Source organism: Plecotus auritus (assembly GCF_963455305.1).
Source record: "Plecotus auritus genome assembly, chromosome: 6".
In the NCBI taxonomy this organism is placed as follows: Eukaryota; Metazoa; Chordata; class Mammalia; order Chiroptera; family Vespertilionidae; genus Plecotus; species Plecotus auritus.
Genome location: NC_137773.1, coordinates 97,277,934 through 97,298,400, shown reverse-complemented (window position 1 = coordinate 97,298,400; position 20,467 = coordinate 97,277,934). Strand labels below are relative to the sequence as shown.

Below are 20,467 nucleotides of genomic sequence, written 5' to 3'. Positions count from 1 at the left end.
TCTGTGCCACGATCCCCTCAATGCTTTGGATTCTCAGTGACGTCCCCTTGTCTCCGTGCAGCACATCTCCATCCCCCAGCCGGACTACCCCTCAGAGGCTCGGATCTTCTCCTTCTACCTCTCCAACATTGGCCGTGACAGCCCCCAGGGCAGTTTCGACTGCATCCAGCAGTACTTCTCCAGGTGAGGCCAAGAGGGACAGCCCTGCCTCTCCAGCCTCCCCCCGGCCCCCACCCTCCTGTGCAGGTGTTTGCCCACCACTTTTGGCCCAGTGCCTCCTTCTCCCAGTGCCCCCATACCTCGATTGAGCCCCTCTGGCTGCTTTCATTGTGTCCAGGGTGTAGGTACTTGCATTGTGTCTCTGGCCCAGGGGCCTTGGTCCCCTTCTTTCTTCTGGGTAAAGATGTGTCCTGTGGAAACCATATGTCTAAATCAGTACTGAGCCCTGTTTCCTGGTTGGGGGGGCGGGGGTCTCGGGCCCAAGACCATATCTCCGTCTCCCAGGTGTTCATCTTGGCTCCTGGCCCCTTGTCTTACAGCCATGGGGATATACACCTGGACTGCTTGGGTAGCATCCAGGACAAAATCACAGTGTGTGCCACCGATGACTCCTACCAGAAGGCACGGCAGAGCATGGCACAAGCCGAGGAGGAGACACGGAGTCGGGGTGCCATTGTCATCAAGCCCGGAGGCCGCTACCTGGGTGAGGATGGGGGCCAGGGACTTCAACTGTGGGGGCTCTACTTGGGCGGGAGTGAATTATGCCTGACAGGCAGCTGTTGGGGGAGTAGGAGGCATTCAGAGCCTGTCCAGGCCAGGAGCAGAGGTGTGGTCCAGCCCCTGAGCAGGACCGGCCAGGTCCATGTCTGGTCAGGAAGAAGGTCTGCCAGTCAACTGGGGGCTATGCCATCTGCTGCCTCCCAAATCCCCAGGTGGACTCAGGACCTGAAACAGAGAATTTGAATCCTTGGCCTCTCTCCCAGGCCACAGTTTCAGGGACCTTTACTGGCCAGAGACACAGACATGCTTCATGAACACAGGGTTGCCATATTTCCTCTGGCCATCACCCCTTGTTCTCACATGCCCAGCTGACTCCTCACCGAGTCTGAGATGCCTAGCATGATACAGACCACCAGATGCACCCCACAGTGGCCTGCTACCGTGTTGGGGCCAGCCAGTGACTGTCAGATTGAGACCTGGAAGGAAAAGCATTGATCCTTGCTTGCCTGGAAGGCTCTAGCAACTCAGCATTTGTTCAGAAATAATGTTGGTGAAAACATTAAAAATGGGATAAAAAGTATAGTTTATTCAGAAAGCTTATCATCCTTCTGCAGCCTTTTCACCTCCTAGACCCAGACGGAGTTGAAATGTTATCAGAAGTTATTCCCAGGAAAACAGGGGCATTAGGCAGAAGAGGCATGAACCAGCTTACAGCAGACGAGGACCTCGATGGCTTTATGGGGTTTTTCTTTTTTAAGAAATGGTGGGAGGTTTCAGATACCCCCAAAGCCTAGTTTCCTTTGCTTGGCTATGGGGTTGGCTCTGAATGAAATTCCAGATGTCTGTGCAGGAGTTTGTCCTGCTGGTCAGTGTTGAGCCCCAGTGGACATGGCTGCCTGCCACTGGGGTCAGAATCCAAAAAAAAGCTTCACCTACTTGCTTTCACTTCAAGATGCAAACATAGACATTCATAGACATCTTAGTGAATTCCTGGGTCTTTCAGCCAAAAATGTGGCCAAGATTTGTCTTATTGGACCATTTTGGATACAATGAGAATTTTTGCAACAGTTTACGTTTTAGTGGAAACACTCATCTCGCCTCTTAGGATGCTTTCTGGCTGTACTTGGTCTCTCCCCATCTCATGTCAGCCTGTCAGCTGGATCCTCTAGGGACAGAGTCAGGCCCTACCCGAAAGCCTGAAGATTCACTGACACCCTACTGGAAGGCCTGCAGATTCACAAAGCACTTCTTCCTTTGTTAAACTGACAAATCAGATTAAAGGGATAAGAGCAAAAAGAAGTCATCATGGAGAGGTTTTTGGCCCAAGGATTTAGGGCATGTGCTGACCTCACTCAGCCATCCACATTCCCTTGGTTTCAGGTGTAGCATCCAGGACAGAATTAACTACGTCCTCCCTCGAGAGCAGTGTCTGCTGGCTCAATGGAGGGGCAGCCATGCTGGACCCCATTGTCTATACCAGGAGAATGTCAGAGCGGCCTGCTGCCCCGAGGGCTCTAGGCACAACCGTGTCTGCCTGAAGAGCAAGCACTTGGAGCCAGAGCTGGGGAGCTGCTAACACCTGGGTTCTCCAGAGCAGCTGCCCAAGCGGCCCTGGCATCTCTGTTCCCTACTTTTCCATAAAAGAGAATGGCGAATCCCATGGGACCAGCACAGGGCTCCGAAGTGTAGTCTCAGGGGACGCCTGCCTTGGCAGGTCAGGGATCGCCCTCCATTTAACATCAAAAGGACTCATAGACCAGCCCCTTCTCCCTATGGTGGTCAGCGTTTTGGTCCCCAGGATTTAGATTGCCCATGATGAAGTTAGTTATGGCTTTAAACATGACTGTACTGCTGCTGTTCCCGTTTCTGAGCTTGCAAGTGTCCAGTGAGCTGTGTGTGTGGTCAGCAGGTGGCGCTCTCAGCCACCCTTGATCTCCAACTAGCAGGCTGGGCTGGACACGCTGGCTTGGCAGGAGTGTGATGCTGTTGGCCATTGCTTTCCACACTCAGGATCTCAGCATCAGCCCCAGGCAGTGGGACACCATGGCCCCGCTCTCACTCCCTCCAATTCTTAACTTATCTATCACCCTGGTTCTCGTTGCAGGCAAGAAGGTTCAGTTTAGGAAACCAGCCCCAGGGGCGACGGATACTGTGCCCTCCCGGAAGCGGGCGACCCCCATCAACCTGGCAAATGCCATCAAGAAAAGTGGTGTTAGCGGGGGTGGTGGGGTATCTCAGAGGCCTTTCCGTGACCGGGTGCTACATCTTCTGGCACTGAGGCCCTACCGGAAGGCTGAACTGTTGCTGCGGCTACAGAAGGATGGCCTGGCGCAGGCAGACAAGGATACGCTGGACAGCCTCCTCCAGCAGGTGCATGCTTACCCAGGGCTGGCTGGGGTGGGGTGGGGTGCGATGGGATTCAGCCAGCCTATGAGCAGCCTCTACAGACGGTCTGGATGCACAGTGGACTGGGAGTATGGTATTTACTGTCTGGTGTCTTGAGGTCAGCTTAAAGCCAGGCCAGCACCCTGTTCCTTAACATCTGTTAGCACATAGGCAGCAGGCACTGCACAGGAGATCCAAGTCTTTATTTGCACAAGCTTTTTAGAATTGAGTGAAACCAGGAAATGCACACATTAGTGAGAGCCCTCACCAGCTATGATCCCAGGCAGGAGGCTTCACCTCTGGACCTCTGGATTCCATCTGTGGCTGGGGCATGGCTGCAGCACCTCTTGTGGTGCCTAGGGCTTACCTGGTGGGAACATGGTGCTGGCAGGTGAGCCTGCTACTAAGAAACAGCCTGGACTTTGGAGCAAGTGAGGTGAGCCCAGCCACCTTCCTGAGGCCCTGCCCTGGTTCCCAGGATTCCAGGAGGTAGCTGAAGGACCTCTAGGAAGTGAGTGGCTTGCTCTGGCTTCACCACATCAACCAGGCCGTGCTCTTGCCACTTCATTGTGTTGCTGTGAGGACAGTCATGCCAGCACCCAATGTGGCGGTGTGGTCGAGCCTCTCTGGTTCCCCTCTACCAGCTCACCTGTTCTTCCTACTTTCTGCCTCCAACACTCTGGGCACTTAGCTCGTGCCTCTTGTGGCAGAAAGCCCATGCCGAGATGGTAGCTGTACCTGAGGATGAATTTTCATGTTTGCCAAGTTCTTCAACGGGCCTCTCGGTGTTCATTTTCTCCTTCTTCATGCAACCCGAGGCTCTTGTGAACCATGAGTGTGTTTGGTAGGAGAATGTCAGCACCATGCTCCAGCTGGGATCCCTCATTACCCCTAGCCCCAGAGAGTTCACCGTAAAGGGTAGGGGTGGGGAAAAGAGGCCTCTAGATCTTGCCCTGTGGAAAAGTTGGAGCTTCATTTCATGCATGGTTGTAGATCTGGGTTGGGCCCAGGCCCACCCATTATCTCTGGGGGCACCCATTATCTTTGTCTAGGAAGACATCTCCTGTATTACTGGGGCCTTGGTAATTGTTGCCACTTCACATCACCAGTATATCGGGGGCTCCCGTGTCCACTTACTTGGCACCCATGTGTGGATTTGGCCTCCTGAGGCACCAACCCCAGCTCATAGTTTGTGCTGAGGACTAATCAGTGATTTTTTTACCATGAGAGTTCAGGAGTTGGCTCAGGGGCTTGCCAAAGCTCTAGGAAGCTACAGAACCAGAAACAGCCTTCCCAAGGGTTCAGTTCCTTGGAAGGTCAAACGTGTCGGTCTTGTCCTCACAAATTAAGGGGAAGCACATGGAAGGCCCTTCCCCTGGGCTGGGTGCCCCCAGAGCCTTTCTCTGTAGCACGGGTAGACCAAGGTAGGGCTGAGGGGAGTTTGATGGAGCTGTCAGGTGTGCGTCAGGACTGAAGATACAGGTGGGACCCATGCCCGCTCCTGGATGTGCCTGCAGCCGTCACTGCTGTCAGGCTAGGCCCTCAGCCTCTGGTGTGGCGTTCTTAAGAATGCCCTCACTCCCGCCCTCCCCTCTTGCCTTGCTTATGCCTGAAATGAAGAAACACAAGAGACCCTCAAACCCAGAATGTGAAACTTAGCTGACAGAGCACACAGATACACCTGAGGTTTACCCTCAGAGAGGCCCTTAGACACGGCAGGACGCCACACTCCATTTTCTGGAGACGGGTCTGGGGTGCTTATATGGACCAGCCTGGAGCAACTGCTCTGTTTCTTACCCCCGGACGCTTTCGTTGCTCCAGGCCCTTCTGGAACTAGAGAGGCACCGTGATGGGCTATGGCTCCTCCACTCAGCTTGGGTTGTTGGCAGCCTCCTGGAGGTAGCCCAGCCAGCATCTACAGGCAGAGCGTCCTCCTTGTGCCTGCTCTGATTTCTCCTGAACGGCCCCATCTGCCTTGTGCTTCTGTGTTCACTGCCCAGGTAGTTCTCCCCAGTGATTGTGGGGGGCAGCAGGGCCCTGTCAACTTGGGGAAGGGGAAGGTCTTCAGGAATCCTCTGGGCTGCACCTTGCCTAGGCTGGTCAGCCTCCCACATGACCAGGTATCCGGTGAGCAGCACTGACAAAATTGCGTTCCTCAAAGGAACCTCTCTTCCTTCGGTGGAAACGTTTAAGGCATCTGTCTCCAGGGCTGGCTGGGCTTCAGAGAAACCCATAGACTCCTCATCATACGTGGGAGTGTTGACAGGTTAGACATGCTTCTAGAGAGTATTTGAGCAAAATGTATCAAAAGCCATAAAAGGCGTTCAGAGCCTTTAACCCATTAATCCCACTTCTGGGAAGTTGGCGAAAGAAAGAACCGTTGCCTGCATGGAAAAGCCTGCACACAGTAACGTCTGTTTATGCTATAGAGAAACTGGAAACACATCCGCATCCAACAAAGGAGAAATGTTTGAGTAAATCATAGTGTGGCCATTGGGTGGAATATTACTCAACTGTTAAAAATGCTCCTGTGGCCCTGGCTGGGGTAGTTTGGTTGGTTGGAGCATTGTCCCACACATCAAAAGGTTGCAGGTTCAATTCCCGGTCAGGGCACATACCTGGGTTGCAGGTTCGATCCCTGGTTGGCGTATGAACATGAGGCAGTCAATCAATGTTTCTCTCTCCCTGTCCCTCCCTCGCTTCTCTCTAAAAAATAAAATATATCCTCTGGTGAGGATTAAAAAAAAAATCCTTACCAGATAATTTCAACATCTGAGTAATCTTAGTGTTGGCACCCGATGATTATCTTTAAAAAAATGCTCCTTGTGGAAATCACTGTGACATGAAGTCCTCTTAGAACCCAGTAATAGGGAGAAACAGCAACACAGAGCTACACATGCATGTGTAGAAGACCAGGGCGCCCTTCAAAACTTCAAGCACCCTTAAGGCAGATGTTTAAAACCCATCTTCAAAAACCATCTTAGAGACCAACTCAGCTTTCATTAACCAATGGGAGCAGAGCTGGCTGGTGCATGGGAGGTGGGCTCAGTCTGGCCTCTAGAGGCGCCTCTTGCCTGGCACCCCCAGCCTCTGCCTACTCTGCCTCAGGAGCTGCAAGTCCTAGAGGGGTGTCTTCATTCAGACTGCTGTTGCAGTCCCATGGACCTGGACGGCTCAAACAACAGACATTTATTTCTCACAGTTCTGGAGACGGGGCTTGCAAGATCAAGGTGGTGGTAGATTAGGTAGCTTTGAAGATCCCCGTGGTGATTCATCTTCACACTGTATCTTTATATGGCAGAAGGGCAAGGGAACCTCTTTTATAAGGAGACTAATCCCAATCATGAGGGCTCCGCTCTCATGATCTAAACACCTCCCTAAGGCCTCACCTCCAAATACTATCCCATGCCATAACATGAATTTTGAGGACACACACGTTCAATCCATAGCAGAGGGAGGCTGATGATGGGGTTTATAAATGGTAGCCCCCCTTTCTAGAGCCAGTCTGGCCCCTAGCAGCTGTGAGAAGTGTGCATCTGGACTTAGTGCAGAGGAGCTGGGGGTGGGGTGCTGCCCTCTTCCCTTCCAGGACTGTCTGCCTCCATGCTCCCTTCCCTCCGGGCTTCCCACAAAGTGACGCTGGCTCTGTGTTGCAGGTGGCCAACATGAATACCAAGGATGGCACTTGCACACTGAAGGACTGTGTGTACAAGGATGTGCAAAAGGACTGGCCTGGCTACTCAGAGGGGGACCAGCAGCTGCTAAAGCGCATGCTTGTCAGGTAAGGCCACCTCTCCTGGGCTTCAGGTAGATCTCAGGGTGCCAGAGTGGCCTTGTCTAGTTTCAAAGGCATCAGGGCTGAGAGCTGGGTAGAAAGGCCCGTGGGAACTCTGGCCATCTTCTCATGCCTGGACAGCCCACCTTGGCCTCCTGCTGGGGGAAAGGCCAGCCCCCGCTGTGTGGGCTCGAGAGCATACATCACTCTCCAAGGGCTTCTGCTTAGGAGGCTGTGCCTTCTTCTTAGAACCATTTAAGAATGTGAAGCAGACAAAACAAAGCTCCCTACAGACATGAATAAGCAGGTTAAATGCACCCTCTAGGGTTAGGGAACGGAGGTCAGGAGTGGCCTTGGGATTCTGGGAGGAGTGGGTAAGCGGCCTGGTCAGCCAGCGATTGATTCCTTCTCTACTGATGCCAGCTGAACACTAATTAGTTCTTAAGTGATTTCTCAGGACCTGTAGCTCTTTATGGAGGTGTTTTTTTGTTTGTTTTTCTCTTTTAAGTTCAGCTCTTTAAAACAGTAATTGCATCTGGAAAACAAAGCTGAGTTGGGGCCACTCTAGGTAAACCCCAAGTTCCTCCTGAGCCCTGCAGGGTACTCATCCCCAAGCCACCAGGCCCGAGGTCCCTGCTCTAGCTGTCCAAGGTTTCTGGGTGCTGGGGAACTGAAAGGAGACAGTCTCTGTGGAAGAGACACTCTCCCCATGTCCCCTCCCTGACAATCTGTTGCCCCAGCTAAACATGTTAGGTTGCTACTGTCCCCTCCTGCAGGTGTTTTCATTCATCACATAATTTTTGGTAAAAAAGGTCCAGTGTTGAAATGGCTGATTATGCCTACCCAGGCAATCACATGAGAAGGTGCTCAACATTGTTCTTCATCAGGGAAATGCAAATCAAAATCACAGTGAGATACGACTTCACACCCATTAGGACAGTTAGACTAAAACAACATTGGGAAATAGTGTTGGTGAGAATGTAAAACAGTGCAGTCACTGAGAAAGAGCATAGTGGTTTTTCAAAAAGTTAATCATAGAATTACCATGTGGCTCAGCACTTCCACTCCTTGTGATTTTGATTTGCATTTCCCTGATGAAGAACAATGTTGAGCACCTTCTCATGTGCTTGTTGGCCATTGGCATATCTTCTTTGGAGAGATGTCAATACAAGTCCTTTGTCTTTCTGAAGATATTAAGACTGTTTTTTTTTTTGTTGCTGTTGAGTTAAAGTTTTCATCCCCTTACAGTCCTTTCTTTCAAATGAATTTTTCTGTCTATTGTGGAGCCTGACATTTGTTTCCTAGAAGCCCCACTCTCCTCAGGACTTTCCTCTGGGCGGCTGTGACTCCTCTGGAGGGCTTCTCTGTTTCCTCCTCTCCCAGGGCCACACGCCTGTCCCTCCTGTCATCCAGGTGTGGCCCAAGCAGCTTCCCAGCGCCTGGAGAAGGCCCAAGCTCCTTCTCTCCTGGACATGCAGTGGGCTCTGCAGCAGACCAGGCCCCAGAGCAGGGCTGCGCAGGAACAGCCTGGTGGGAGTTCCTCCTCTGAGGTCCCTGAGGCTACGACCCCTAGGCCTCAGGATTCTGTGGCCTGGGACTTGGTTTTCTTGGAGCCTATATTTCTGCTTTAGTGTTAAATATTGTTGTTCTCTTGTTCCCTTTCCTCTTCATGCCTTTTTAGTGGGGAACTTGAAAGAGAGTGAAAGAAATGCCTGTCCTTGGTTTTCAATCTTTAACCAGAGCTCTGGTGGCTTCCCTGGGTCTGGACAGCAAGCCTGCCCCTCCTTAACCACAGGAACCGTGTTGCCTAGTGAGTGCCTGCATGTTTTGGGCACCTTTCCTGTGGCTGTCCTTGCATTTTGGACCTCATGCAGGGGATAGCCGCAGTGGTTTGGAGTGTGGCCATTGGTCAGGGAGTCAGGCTTGCTTGTCACTGGTTGAAGCAGCACAGACGTGGTCCTTGAGCCCCTAAACCTCAGCCTCCCTGCAGGGCTGGAGGAGGGCCCTCAGCACCACACACAGCACCAGGGTCACCATCGAGCTTTGGGGTGTCTGTCTCTTCTTTTATCCCTGGCTGCACTGTTTTGCTCAGGTCCAGGTAGACCAGTAGCCACCCCTGTCCATCCACAAGGAGGTGCTATGGCCTGTGCTCCCAGGAAGGCAGGTGCTGAATCCAGGAGGCCTTCCTGTCACAGACCAGGGCGTTGCAGTTCTCTTCTGTATTCTCTAGAGTTTCTGCAGTGAACGTCATTATTAGGGTAAACAGTTGAGTAGCCAGCACCCCAGTATCCTAGCTTCCATGGGTAAACAGTACAGACCTGGAGTGTTTGGTCAATTTTATATGGTTCCCTGGTAACAGGAGTCTAGATGAGTGGGTGATCAATTGATCCTTCTCTGGGCACAGGACACCCGGTAGGGCAGTCCTCTGGGCAGTGAGGCCACAGGTGATGGGCAGCTATGAATAAAACTAGGATGGGATGTACTCCAGCAGCTCTGCCCACCAGGCCCTGACATACCAGTTATGCTCACCCTCCTCTGGTTCAGGGCAGCAGCCCTTCCCCATATCACTCGGCAAAGGTGGAAGTGTGGTGTCAGTGCAGAGACAGGTGGGCCTGGGTGTGCCCTGTGGGGTACTGCTGCAAGCCACCACCCACCCTGATTCTCCTTCGCAGAAAGCTGTGCCAGCCACAGAGTGCAGGTGGCCTCCCTGGAGAACCTGCTGCCGCCAGCCCTCCAAGAGAGCATGGGAGCTCAGTCTCACCCCCCCAGGTAGGAGCAGTGGGCATGGGTATGACAACATGGAGATGCTGATGCTTGTGGAGGAGGAGGAGAGTGGGTCTCAGCCAGAGCCAGTGGCCTGACCCAATCCTGGTGTTTGGGGAGCCTGTTGAGCTCTTGTCTCAAGGCTGGGACATTTCTTCAACGAATGAGCAGCTAGCTGTCTGGCTTCCCCAGGCGGGAGACCTGGGCCCAGGACCTGGGTGTGCTTTCCTTGGACATCTTCCAGTAGTGTGGCCAAGGGAGGACAAGCACTGGACTGCCCTGAGCCTCGTGTTCTGTTGCCTGTCATTAGTAAAATCCTGTGTGCTGGCTGCAGGACGGAATGGCACCTAGTGGGGGCCTGTGAGCAGTGGCTGCTGCCATTTTAATCAGTAGTCAGGAAGAGCGGCAGGGGCTGGATGGGGGGCAGCGCTCACCTGGCTCTGACTGGGGTTCTTTGGCTATGCCCCTTTCATCATAGCTTGAGCTTTTTGGTAAAAATTATCTCCACCTTTGTGCTCTGACTTGGGAGTCCCGCATTCGGACCCCTCTCCTCCCCCTCCTCCTCTCCCTCCTCTTCACCCGCCTCCTCTTCCCTCTCTCCCTCATCTCCTCCTCCTCCTCTGGCCTGGAGCACCCAACACACATGGAAAAGCCAGGTCCATGCACCACCCCAGCTGTGAGGCCTCATTTCACTCACTTCTGCCCCCTGTCTTGGGCCTGCCATCTGCAGTCTTTCTCTCTTTACCTGTTTCCCTGGATCAGGGCCACCTGCTTCAGTGCTGGTTCCCCTTCTATGCTCTGTCCTTGCCTCTCACATACCTCAGTCTAATCATCTGTGAAATGGGGATGAGACCTGGACCATGTCAATGGGCTGCCGTGAGATCGAAGTAGTCAGGGGTTTGGGGTGATGGGTCAGACCCAGTGGGGCTGCCCTGTGTCCCTCAGATTTGGCTTGTCATTTGGGGAAGATGCTGAACACAGCAACATTTTAGTCCAGTCTCTGGAGGTGGTTGGGCCAGTACTCTGATGACCTAGCTGTCCTTCCTTCCTCTGCTTGTGTCCTTGGGGTGGGCACCAAAGGCCTGACTGGTATCTGGGTGCCCCTGTGTGGCTGGAGTAGGCCTTGCAGGTGGGCGCAGCTGCTCGCTTAGCTCAGGTTGGCCTGTTGCTGCCAAGTCCCAGGGATGCCAGCCACTTCAGATACAGGCTCCCCTCTAAAATGATCTCCCTTTCTTCCCAGAAACGTCCTCAGCCTCCTGATTTCATTGACCCCCTGGCCAACAAGAAACCAAGGATATCGCACTTCACCCAGAGAGCTCAGCCTGCCGCCAATGGGAAGCTGAATGTGCCACATGGCCGGGAGGCCCTACTGCCCACCCTTGGCCCACTGGCGGGCACAGATGCCCACCTACCCCCACGGCTGGATCCTCCGAGGGCACACGACCCTCTGGCTGATGTCAGCAATGACCTGGGCCACAGTGGCCGGGACTGTGATCACGGGGAAATGGCCACCCCAGCCCCCGCGTCCTGCCTTAGCCTTCCCCTGCTGAAGGACTGTGCCCAGCCCAGCAGGCCCCACGGTGGCTCGTCTCGCGGCAAGTCCAAGAAGAAGTCTAAGAAGCACAAGGACAAGGATAGGGCAGCTGGGGACAGGCATCGAGCCAGGCCGCCAGAACTTGTGTCTGGCTCCCTTGGAGCCCCGCCAGTCAACCTGGGTAGGTGCTGAAAAGCAGACCTGGGGCAGGGGCTCTGCAGGAGGTTACTGCCAGGAGCCTGAGTACCAGCTCCACATAATGCCAAGGGTGCCACAATGCCCCGTGCACCCCATGTTGGCTCACTCTGCACATGCAGCCCCTTTGTACCCTGTGTTCTCACACCGGGCATCAGTGAATGACCCAGAGATCTTGGCCCCAGAGCCTTCTGCAATCCTTTATGTCCCAAGCCAGCACTAGGGGCTAGAGCAGGGGTGGGCAAACTTTTTGACTCGAGGGCCACAATGGGTTCTTAAACTGGACCGGAGGGCCGGAACAAAAGCATGGATGGAGTGTTTGTGTGAACTAATATAAATTCAAAGTAAAGGAGCGGAGGGGAGAGCAAGAGAACCGGATAGAACAGCCGGATCCGGCCCGCGGGCCATAGTTTGCCCAAGGCTGGGCTAGAGAGACAGATCCGACCAAGCTGAGGCTCACAAGGAGGGGCAATGCATAGGGATAGGAACACGTTCCAGGCACAGACACTGAGAGGGGTCAGGGCAGGTCAGGGGCCTTCTGCGTTCAGGGAAAGCCATGGGGATGGCCTGGCAGGAGAAAGGCAGCACCTGGGCTGACATGGGCCTCGTGTAGCCTGGCGATCCTGTGGAGAGAGGGTTTGGGAGGTTGTTCACAGAACAGCAGGCAGCAAGAGCCAGAAGGTCACACAGCCAGCTGGATGTTGAGAAATCTGGGGTCTCGGCATCAGGATGAGGGAGGGGTACAAGGCCTGTCTGGGCTATGTACTGAGCAAGAAAACCTGTGGGGCCCAGGGACACTGGGGAGGCATGTGGACAGGCCAGGCTGGCAGCAGAGCCTGGGCCGCCCTGAGTTCACAGCCCCAGGCACCTGAGCTGAGCACCCTGTGTGGCTGTGAACTTGATCAGTATGTAGCAAAACAATCACAGTGTGCCGCCCTACTCTTCCCCCCACCCTCCTATACACACATGCAAATAGTCCCAGGTTTGCCACCTGGTGTGGCTCTGGGATCATTTCCCCAGGAAGGGTCCAAATAGGGGCATTCCTGGGGTAGCAAAGCCTTTTTTTCCTTCAGGTTTTTTAAGGAGTTATTTGCCCTCCAGAAATGCTGCTACAGTCCCTCCCTGTGGCTGGAGGGCAAGTCCTAGCAGACACAGGGTCAGACCTCTGGGTTCCTCTTGGCCCTGCTGTGCCACTGGGCTTCCAAACATCTGGGTAGACAGACTGGGAGAAGGTGGCCTGATTTCCTGAGTGCCCTTCTGATCCCATCTTGGCCAGGGAGACAGGTCCTCAGCAGCCTGACCCAATAGCACCTTCTCCCAAATGGTGGAAGCAAGACCTTTGTGCCTCTGGCAGGGCCCTGGGAAGGAGGAAGAATGGGGCCAGAAAGTTGTAACCCAGGCTGGCCCCTCACACACATGGGGCTCAGATCTTGCCTGTTGTGAGTCGGCCAGGCAGCTCATACCCAGTCCCCAGGCTGAGGAAGAAAGTAAGGTTTAGAATCAGGCAAACCAGGAAGAGGAAAGGGATGGCTGAGCACCAGAAGCTGTGCCTGGCATTGATGATCACCTTGCAGGTGACTCAAATGATAACAATAATGGGTGGGCTCAGAGCCCTCTTCACCCTGTGCTGCTCCGGGTATGGGATGTTCTGTGCATGTGCAGGCAAACATACTTCCCTTAACAGTGGCATTGTTCTCTGGCACCAGCCCCTCCCCAAACTCTGGAGAAGAATCCAGGCCAGCACCTGAGGAAGCTTCCTGCATTGATTAAACCACTCTTATGCATGGCACTGACCCCTAGTCTGACCCTGTTGTCCCAGCCCCACCTAATGATTACCTCTGACCCTGATAGGTGCGACTGCCTCCACCTGTCAGGCAGGTGGCACTGTTCACCCAGCCCTAGCCTGTGGCCCCCATTCATCCCAGAGCTACTCTCTGGCCACCTTCATCATCACCCTGTGCTAAGACCACTCCTGGGACCTGTGCCCACCCCCAAACTGAGCATCGGGCCATGGACCACTCCTATGGCTTCACGGTGGCTTTCTGGACAAGCCAGTATGCTGGGTGGGTGGCTTGGGCTTAGCTTTCTCTAGGGCCTGCAGTGTGAACTCAAGGACACATCCCCTTGACCCTGTCCCTAGGAGGCACAGGAGGAGCTAGTGGAGTGATGGGGGTCAAGAAAGGGGACAGATGGGGGTGGGGGTAGAAGAGCAGCTGTGGGGTTTGTTGCCAGTGAAACTGAGGCTCCATGGCAGGAATCACCTCAGCTGTTACAAGGGAGGCCTAGTACTCCAGCAGGAGTCGGAGCCTCAGAGATTTGCTGCAGGCAGGATCCCAAATGTGTTCGAGCCTCAATGCAAAACATCCCTAGAGGCCTGCCTTGTGCTGGGCATGGGTCCTGGGAACATGGACTAAACCCTCACATATATGTCCATCAGGCTTCGGTCCAGGGAGAGCACAGCCTCACTCTATACAATAAAATGCTAATATGCAAATTGTCCCCTCAGCCGGGAGTTAAACCAGGGTGTGGCCCACCCCCCACCCCCCACGGGCCTGGCCCAATAGGCCATGATTGGGGCAGGCCGGCCAGACCCACCCGTGCACAAATTCGTGCACTGGGCCTCTAGTTAAAAATAACACTCTCAGGTACAGGTGGGGGTGTGCTGCAGGGTGGCCTAGTGCCCATATGCCTACCATCTAAGTGTTAAACCAAGAGAGGGCTTGGCAAACTGCTCTCCTCATAAAACCTCTTCATCTCAAAAAGATGGGGGAGTAGATAGACCAGATTGTAGCTTCAGTTGACTATGGCCCAGGCAGGCCTTGGTCCCTTGTCCTCAGTCCCCACCATAGGGACAACCTAGGGTGTTCCCCTTCATGACTCTGGCCCAGCCCTGTACTGGGGCTGCTCTTCGAGTCCCAAAGTCTGTCGTCTAGTAGGAAGAATGGGAGCATCATGTGGAGCTCAGACCACTGACTGTCAGCAGAGAGATGTGCAGGCAGGTTCAAGGTTTCCCCTGGGGGCCATCTGACTTTCTCCTTTATGGCTGGAGACTAAACACCCCAGGGACTTGGTTGCTCTGCACTTACACAGCTGTGGTTTGAGAACATACACGCCCACATAATGGAAGGGCAGAGGTTCTTCTGGGTCCAGCAGGGTCCTGCAGTCTCTCACTGCCTCTCTGCCATCCCTTCCATGTCGTTCAGGCAATGAAGCCTGAACCTTTTGCAGATCTTGTTTGCTTTTTGTAGGTTTAAATGGGACCTGCAACAGCTCAAGCGTCCCCACATCAACTTCAGAGACACCAGACTACTTGCTGTGAGTACTTCCTTTCGGCTGGCCGCTCTTCTCCCAGGAGTTTCACCCCTGCCTTCCTCCCCCTCACCCTGCACTGCAGCTCAGCAGTGGCAGGACTAAGTCCAAGTCCCTGGGTGCCAGTTCCATCTCCTCAGCTTGTTCTAGGCCAGGCTCCTGCTTGGGTCAGGCTCTTCCTGGGTGTGGCTGGCTATGCAGCCACAGGTACTCCAGGAGCCTCTCTACAGCAGCCCCTGAGCCCCGCCGTTCTCTCCCTTTTCCAGAAAATATGCCACTATCTCCTCCTCAGAGCAGCGCCAGAGCTACAAGAATGACTTCAACGCCGAGTATAGTGAGTACCGAGACCTGCACGCCCGCATTGAGCAGATCACACGGCGGTTCACGCAGCTGGACGCCCAGCTCCGGCAGCTCTCCCAGGGCTCCGAGGAGTACGAGGTAGAGCTCCCTGCTGGCACCCTACCTGGGGAGATGGGTCTGTTTCTCACAGTCCGGCTAAGCCCACAGCCTCCAAACCTATCTGCTGCCCTTCTTGGTGAGGAGGGGCTGGGCCAGCATTTTGATCCCTCATAGACTGGCAGGTGGCTGTCCCTTGCTGGTCACTTGGTTTAGGCCTGGGTCTGGGCTCTGCCATGGGAGCCAGAAGGCTCTCAGCCTAGTTGGCCTCCTCTGCAATGAGGACATTGGCATCAACTCTGCAGGTGGAACGTGAGCCCCGGAGGCAGGGATGCTACTTAGAGCAACCAGGAAGGCCAAGGCAGGGAGCATTGGGTTGCGGCACCTGTGTCCTGCCTGTGGGAGTGCCTGGGATCCTCTCTGCAGCCCACTACCCACATTACGGGACACCCTAGCCAGGAGGGGAAAGGCCAGGCCACACTACGTACCACCTGGCCCATCTGTGCACCGTCAGAGCCACAGGGGGATGTGGGAGGGGATGGAGCGTCCCTGTGGTCTTTCACCTGTACTTATCGCAGGCCTGGCACATGGTCTCCCGTAGCCCCCAGGTGGGAGCTCCCTGCAGTGGAGGGTCTTGGTCTCCAGCCCTAGAACACCAGCCTTCCTTTTGAGCCACCTTTTAGAGCTGGTCACCTGACTACAGGGCCAACCTTAATTAATCGGGGGGTCAGGGTCTGTCTCCACTGGCCAGGCCTCTTTGGTTCCAGAGGAGGTGGCTTTTGATTGGAAGAGAGATGGGGACCCTGCGGGTCTGGGACAGATGACCTCAGGATATAGCAATCCTCCTTCCTTCTTGCTCCTATGTGGACATGCCCCAGCATCTCTCTGCATCCCCAGGTTGTCAGGGGCCTCTGTGCTTAGCCTTGAACAGTGGACAGGCCAGCTGGGGTGCAAGGGAAGGAGGGTATCTGCCTGCTCTTTGCCCCCTCCCACTGTGCTGCCTTGTCCCTGAGGCTGGGCCCCTGCACCTTGCCCCCTGGTCCAGCTTCCTTCCCCCAGCCTATCCTTCCTCTGTACTTAGGTCAACTCTCCTCAGGGCCACCTGGAGGCTATTGTCCCCAGGCCAGTGGTGACGTGCAGGTCATGGGTTATCAGGGAGGCACTTCACCCCCCCTCACTTGGAGCTTCCTGCAGGTGAGGTCATTGTTTTCTTTCTTTTGTTTTCCTGTAGACTACTCGTGGGCAGATTTTGCAGGAATATCGCAAAATCAAAAAGGTAAATGTCCACCCCACTGTGGGGATGGGAGGTGGGGAGCAGCCTCTCTCTGTGTACCGCAGCGCCCTCCAGCTCTCCCACTACTTGGTCAAGCAACCCCTAAAGTCAAGGAGAGGAGGCAAAGTTCTCAACTTCAGCTGCTAATTTGGCAGGGGCGCCCAGCCACATGGGCTCGGGGCCTTCTCCTTGGGGTCCCTGAAGATATGTGAGGTAGCTCCTTGCCCATGCCTGGCCAGGGTGATAACGGCTTTTATTCCTGAAGGCCACTAGCTGTGGGATCACCATGTGTGTGCTCTGCATGCCAGCTGGTTCCTTGCCAGCCAGGTTTCTGCTGATCTTGCCTCTGACCCGCATCCTGGCCACAATCCCATTTGCCAGGGTAGGGCCTGGGGCTTGGGAGGGAAGCCAGCCGAGGGCTCTGGCCCAAGGTGGAGCAGGGGTCCCTGTCATTGCCCAGTGGGCACTGGCCTGTAAGCAGGAGCAATGGAAGCTTGAGGTGGCAGGTAGACTAGCATCTTCACACAGGACAGCTACCATTACAGCCATGCTCTAGCATGCCAGTGGCTGCAGGATTGGCTCACCCTGCTACTCTTTTGCAGACCAATACCAACTACAGCCAGGAGAAGCACCGTTGTGAGTACCTGCACAGCAAGCTGGCCCACATCAAGAGGCTCATTGCTGAGTATGACCAACGGCAGCTGCAGCCTTGGCCCTAGCCCCAGCCACAGGGCAGGAGCTCGCCCTCCTTGGATTGACCCTTCTGGATGGCAAGGGAGCTGGGGCTTTGGGGGCGGGGAGAGCTAAAAAAAGGGGAAATTTTTTATTTAACAAAATAAACACGAGGAAGACACATTTATCTGAGCCAGCAACGCCGGCTTTCAGGGGAGGCCCTGCAGACCTGGCATCCACAGGGCACAGATCCAGGTGGGGTGTCCCCATCCCTGAGCCCCATACCTCCAGAACAGCCCCCATCCAGGACAAGCTCCCCAGGAAGCCCACCTCTTCGCTGACTACAGCCCAAGGGGCTTCAGCTTCCTCTCACCAGAAGACTTGGCTGGCTTGCCTGCCTTTTCTAGTTTTATACAAAGACAGCCACTTTTAGCTACTGCTCATGAGACTTGAGTCTATTTTTGTATGAAAGAGAAAGCATCTTTTTTTCTAAACCTGTGCCTCCCCTCCTTGGACGCCCAGAGTCTAGACGCTGCCCTGTGTCCTTTCTGCAGTATTACAGATGCCATTGGAAAGTTGGGAAGGGGATCAGCCTTAGTCACCTCTCCCATGCTGGGCTCTGGCTGAGTGCCTGGCCAGGCCCTCCAGGCACAAGCAAGGGTGGGCTCTCTCTAAGGGGGTGTGCAGGGCAGGTCAACCCCCAGGTCTATTTTGAGAACTCCAGCTGGCCCCCAGTGCAGCTGCTGGAGCCCCTGCCCTGTCCACTATTTCAGGCCCTCAGCTGTTGGGGCACTAGGGTTCTCTGTGCTACAAGCTCATTATGCAGCTACAGTGCTGGACTTTATTCCATGTTCTCAATTTCCCCTTTGCTGCTGCTTTTTATGTTGTACTGTTGAGACCTCCATTCCTCAGTCCCCTTGTGGGTCCTGGGTTCGTCTTAGCAGAGCCACCATGGGGTATGCACTCAGGGAGGGGCTGGGGGTTGGTGAGGTCAGGGGGCCTCCGAGAGTGAGCACAGGCTGTATGGATACCCCAATTGCTGCTTAGTCACTGTGCCTAGTATAGTGTCCTCTAGAGCATCGGGAAGCTGTGTGTACGTGTGCGCGCATAGCCCCGGGCACCAGGGCGTGCTGGGGTCTGAGGTTTGTACTTAAGATTGAGAGCCACCTTCAGTGGGGTGGCATGTGGCTGTGACCCACACCCCCACAGGGAGAGCGGCAGTGCTCACGCGCATAGCTGTGTATTAAGCTGTGGGGTATCTCCTGATGGTTTCCCAAAGAGCAGGTCCCTTGTGAACACCTGCACTGTGCCCACCCAACAGTCTCTTCCACGGGCCCCTGGGTGTCAGAGCACCAAGGAAGCTCATCCTTCATGTTTTACTAGCTGTTATGTTATTTTTCATTTGGGACATAGTGGGCAAAGGGCTGAGCAGACTCTGGACCCCAAGCTGTGCAGACAGCTGTGTTTGTGGACAGGCAGTCTGGTGACAAGGGATGTTTAAGGAGGCCCAGCCCTCTGCCCTGGGAACCTGGTCAAGGGACTCTCAATTGAATTTTCTTTTTGTTGTTGTTTTTCTTCCTTTTCAGGAATTATGAAGCTAAGAAAAGTTTTGTGCTTTGGGGGTTGATGGACAAAAGTTCTAGCTGATTAAATATGGTCTTAACTTATTGATACTGTTTTTTTCTTTTTAATATTGTACTGTGGAAGAAAACTATTTTGAGCCATGGAGTTGGTGTTTACAAGAACTTTTCACTTTTGCCAAAATGTTACAATTGAAAAGCACCCACGTCTTCAGTTTCCTAATATTTTCTTAAAGATCTAGTGTCCTTTTTGTACACTAAACAGGTGAATGCTGATTTTTCAACCTACAATAAATTTCACTGAACTGAATCTAGCAGCCCAGGCTGCATAAGTGTGTTGGTGTGTCTGTCACAGCCAGGTGGCCCTGGTCCTATGTGGAGCTGGGCTGGGATCAGGCAGTGGTGATGGGGCAGAGAAGGCATTCTAGACAGCCTGCCTGAGCCATGCCAGCAGGTGAGCCTGGTGAAGCCAGCAGGTGGAGCCTGGCCTGAGGCAGTGGGCCCTCCAGGTGCCAGGGCAGGAGGCTAAGACCGCCTGGTCACAGGTAAGAGAAACTGGGGAGGCAGGGCCGTGGCAGCCACAGCAGGTGTATGAGTAGGGCATTGCCCTCCCTGCCAACTGCAGTATGGATGGGGTGGGCTGTGTCAAGCAGGGCGGTGGGGGGGTCCCCCAGGCTCCAGCAGCACCATGTGGGGTAAGGTGAGCACCCTTATTTGGGGAAACAACTTGTGATTGATGAAAACAGTGGTGAGTAACTTTATTGTTAGTTCCTCCTAGGGCTGGCACTCTGGGGTATCCCCTGTGCCGCCAGTGAGGACAGGGATGCTAAGGTCCATTGGAGCCCCATAGGCCCAGGACAACAGTGGGATGCCATCCTTGACCCATGTTCCAGGTGAGCCAAAGACAGAGATCCTGGACTTCAAGGACACAGTGGGGTGGGGGTGGGGGGCGTTTATTTTGGGAGGGAAAAAACAGATAAAGAGTAAGACCAGGATTAATGTCCAGGGGTCAGGGATGTAGGCCTCAGCCTCCCTGGTGGCTCCCTGGCCAGCGGCGACCTTGGCCTGAGTTCTGGGGAGGCTCAGGAATCCGAGGGGTGTGGGAGGCGAGGTCAGATGGGCCTGGCAGGGCAGAGTATACCCTGCTCCCCACTGGCCTGGCTGCCACATTCTTCCAGGGGATAACATGGCTATCCCTGTCTCCACACCCCAAGGCCCAGGCTGACACCTGCCTCCGGTCCTGTCCTGTCACACCTGCCCACGCACCTCCCCCCTCTGCCAACCTTGCCCATAGCATCCCACATTGCCTGGCACCACCCTGGCCATCACCTCTTTAGTGTGCTGCAGCCACAGGCAGTTGGTTCCCTGACCATCCTTTCTAAACTAAGGACACCATGAGTCCAGTCTCCCACCCCCCACGGCCCTAAAGTGTCTTCCCCCACTCCTGGAGACCACCATGGCTGAAGGGCTTGATGCTCCCCACTCCCTCCTGCCACTTACTGGATAACATCCCTGATTGTCCTCTCACCAGCACCCAGATCCCACAGCCCCTCCTGTGCACCAGGCTCCCCTAGGCACTGGCACTCAGCAGTAATCAAGATAGCTCTGTCCTTGCCCTCAAGAGACGGTGGTCTCTGGTGTAGACAGTGGTCTGGTCTGGATGGTGGTCCCCAGTTGCTCACCACCTTGCTTCCAGGCAGCACTCACCTGGTGTTGCATACCCAGCAACCCTTGCAGTCATCTTAATAGGGAGGAATAGTCCCAGCTGTTTCCAGCTAACCTCAGCACTGCCCCTCCATGGAGCCTGCCTGCGCCTGCTCTGCCCCACCAGCCTCCTACTGGCACCTCCCACATGCTGCCCTGAG

The 20,467-nt window shown here is 54.6% G+C and overlaps 1 protein-coding gene across 2 annotated transcripts in view; it reads left to right on the top strand.

Moving 5' to 3' along the window:
• The window catches only part of ELL (elongation factor for RNA polymerase II), a 62,367-nt gene extending 43,457 nt beyond the window's left edge, over window positions 1-18,910 (top strand). Inside the window, exons 3-13 of one of the 2 annotated variants that reach the window (XM_080675648.1) lie at window positions 62-183; window positions 540-703; window positions 2,825-3,090; window positions 6,762-6,886; window positions 9,553-9,649; window positions 10,884-11,358; window positions 14,621-14,687; window positions 14,948-15,119; window positions 16,309-16,353; window positions 16,953-16,986; window positions 18,609-18,910. In XM_080675648.1, the coding sequence (XP_080531774.1) occupies window positions 62-183; window positions 540-703; window positions 2,825-3,090; window positions 6,762-6,886; window positions 9,553-9,649; window positions 10,884-11,358; window positions 14,621-14,687; window positions 14,948-15,119; window positions 16,309-16,353; window positions 16,953-16,986; window positions 18,609-18,610 (1,569 nt within the window). In that variant the 3' untranslated portion in view covers window positions 18,611-18,910. Of the gene's footprint in view, window positions 1-61; window positions 184-539; window positions 704-2,824; window positions 3,091-6,761; window positions 6,887-9,552; window positions 9,650-10,883; window positions 11,359-14,620; window positions 14,688-14,947; window positions 15,120-16,308; window positions 16,354-16,952 lie in introns of both variants that reach the window. The other variant, XM_080675647.1, reaches the window with a different exon arrangement.
• The last annotated feature ends 1,557 nt before the right edge of the window (window positions 18,911-20,467 follow it).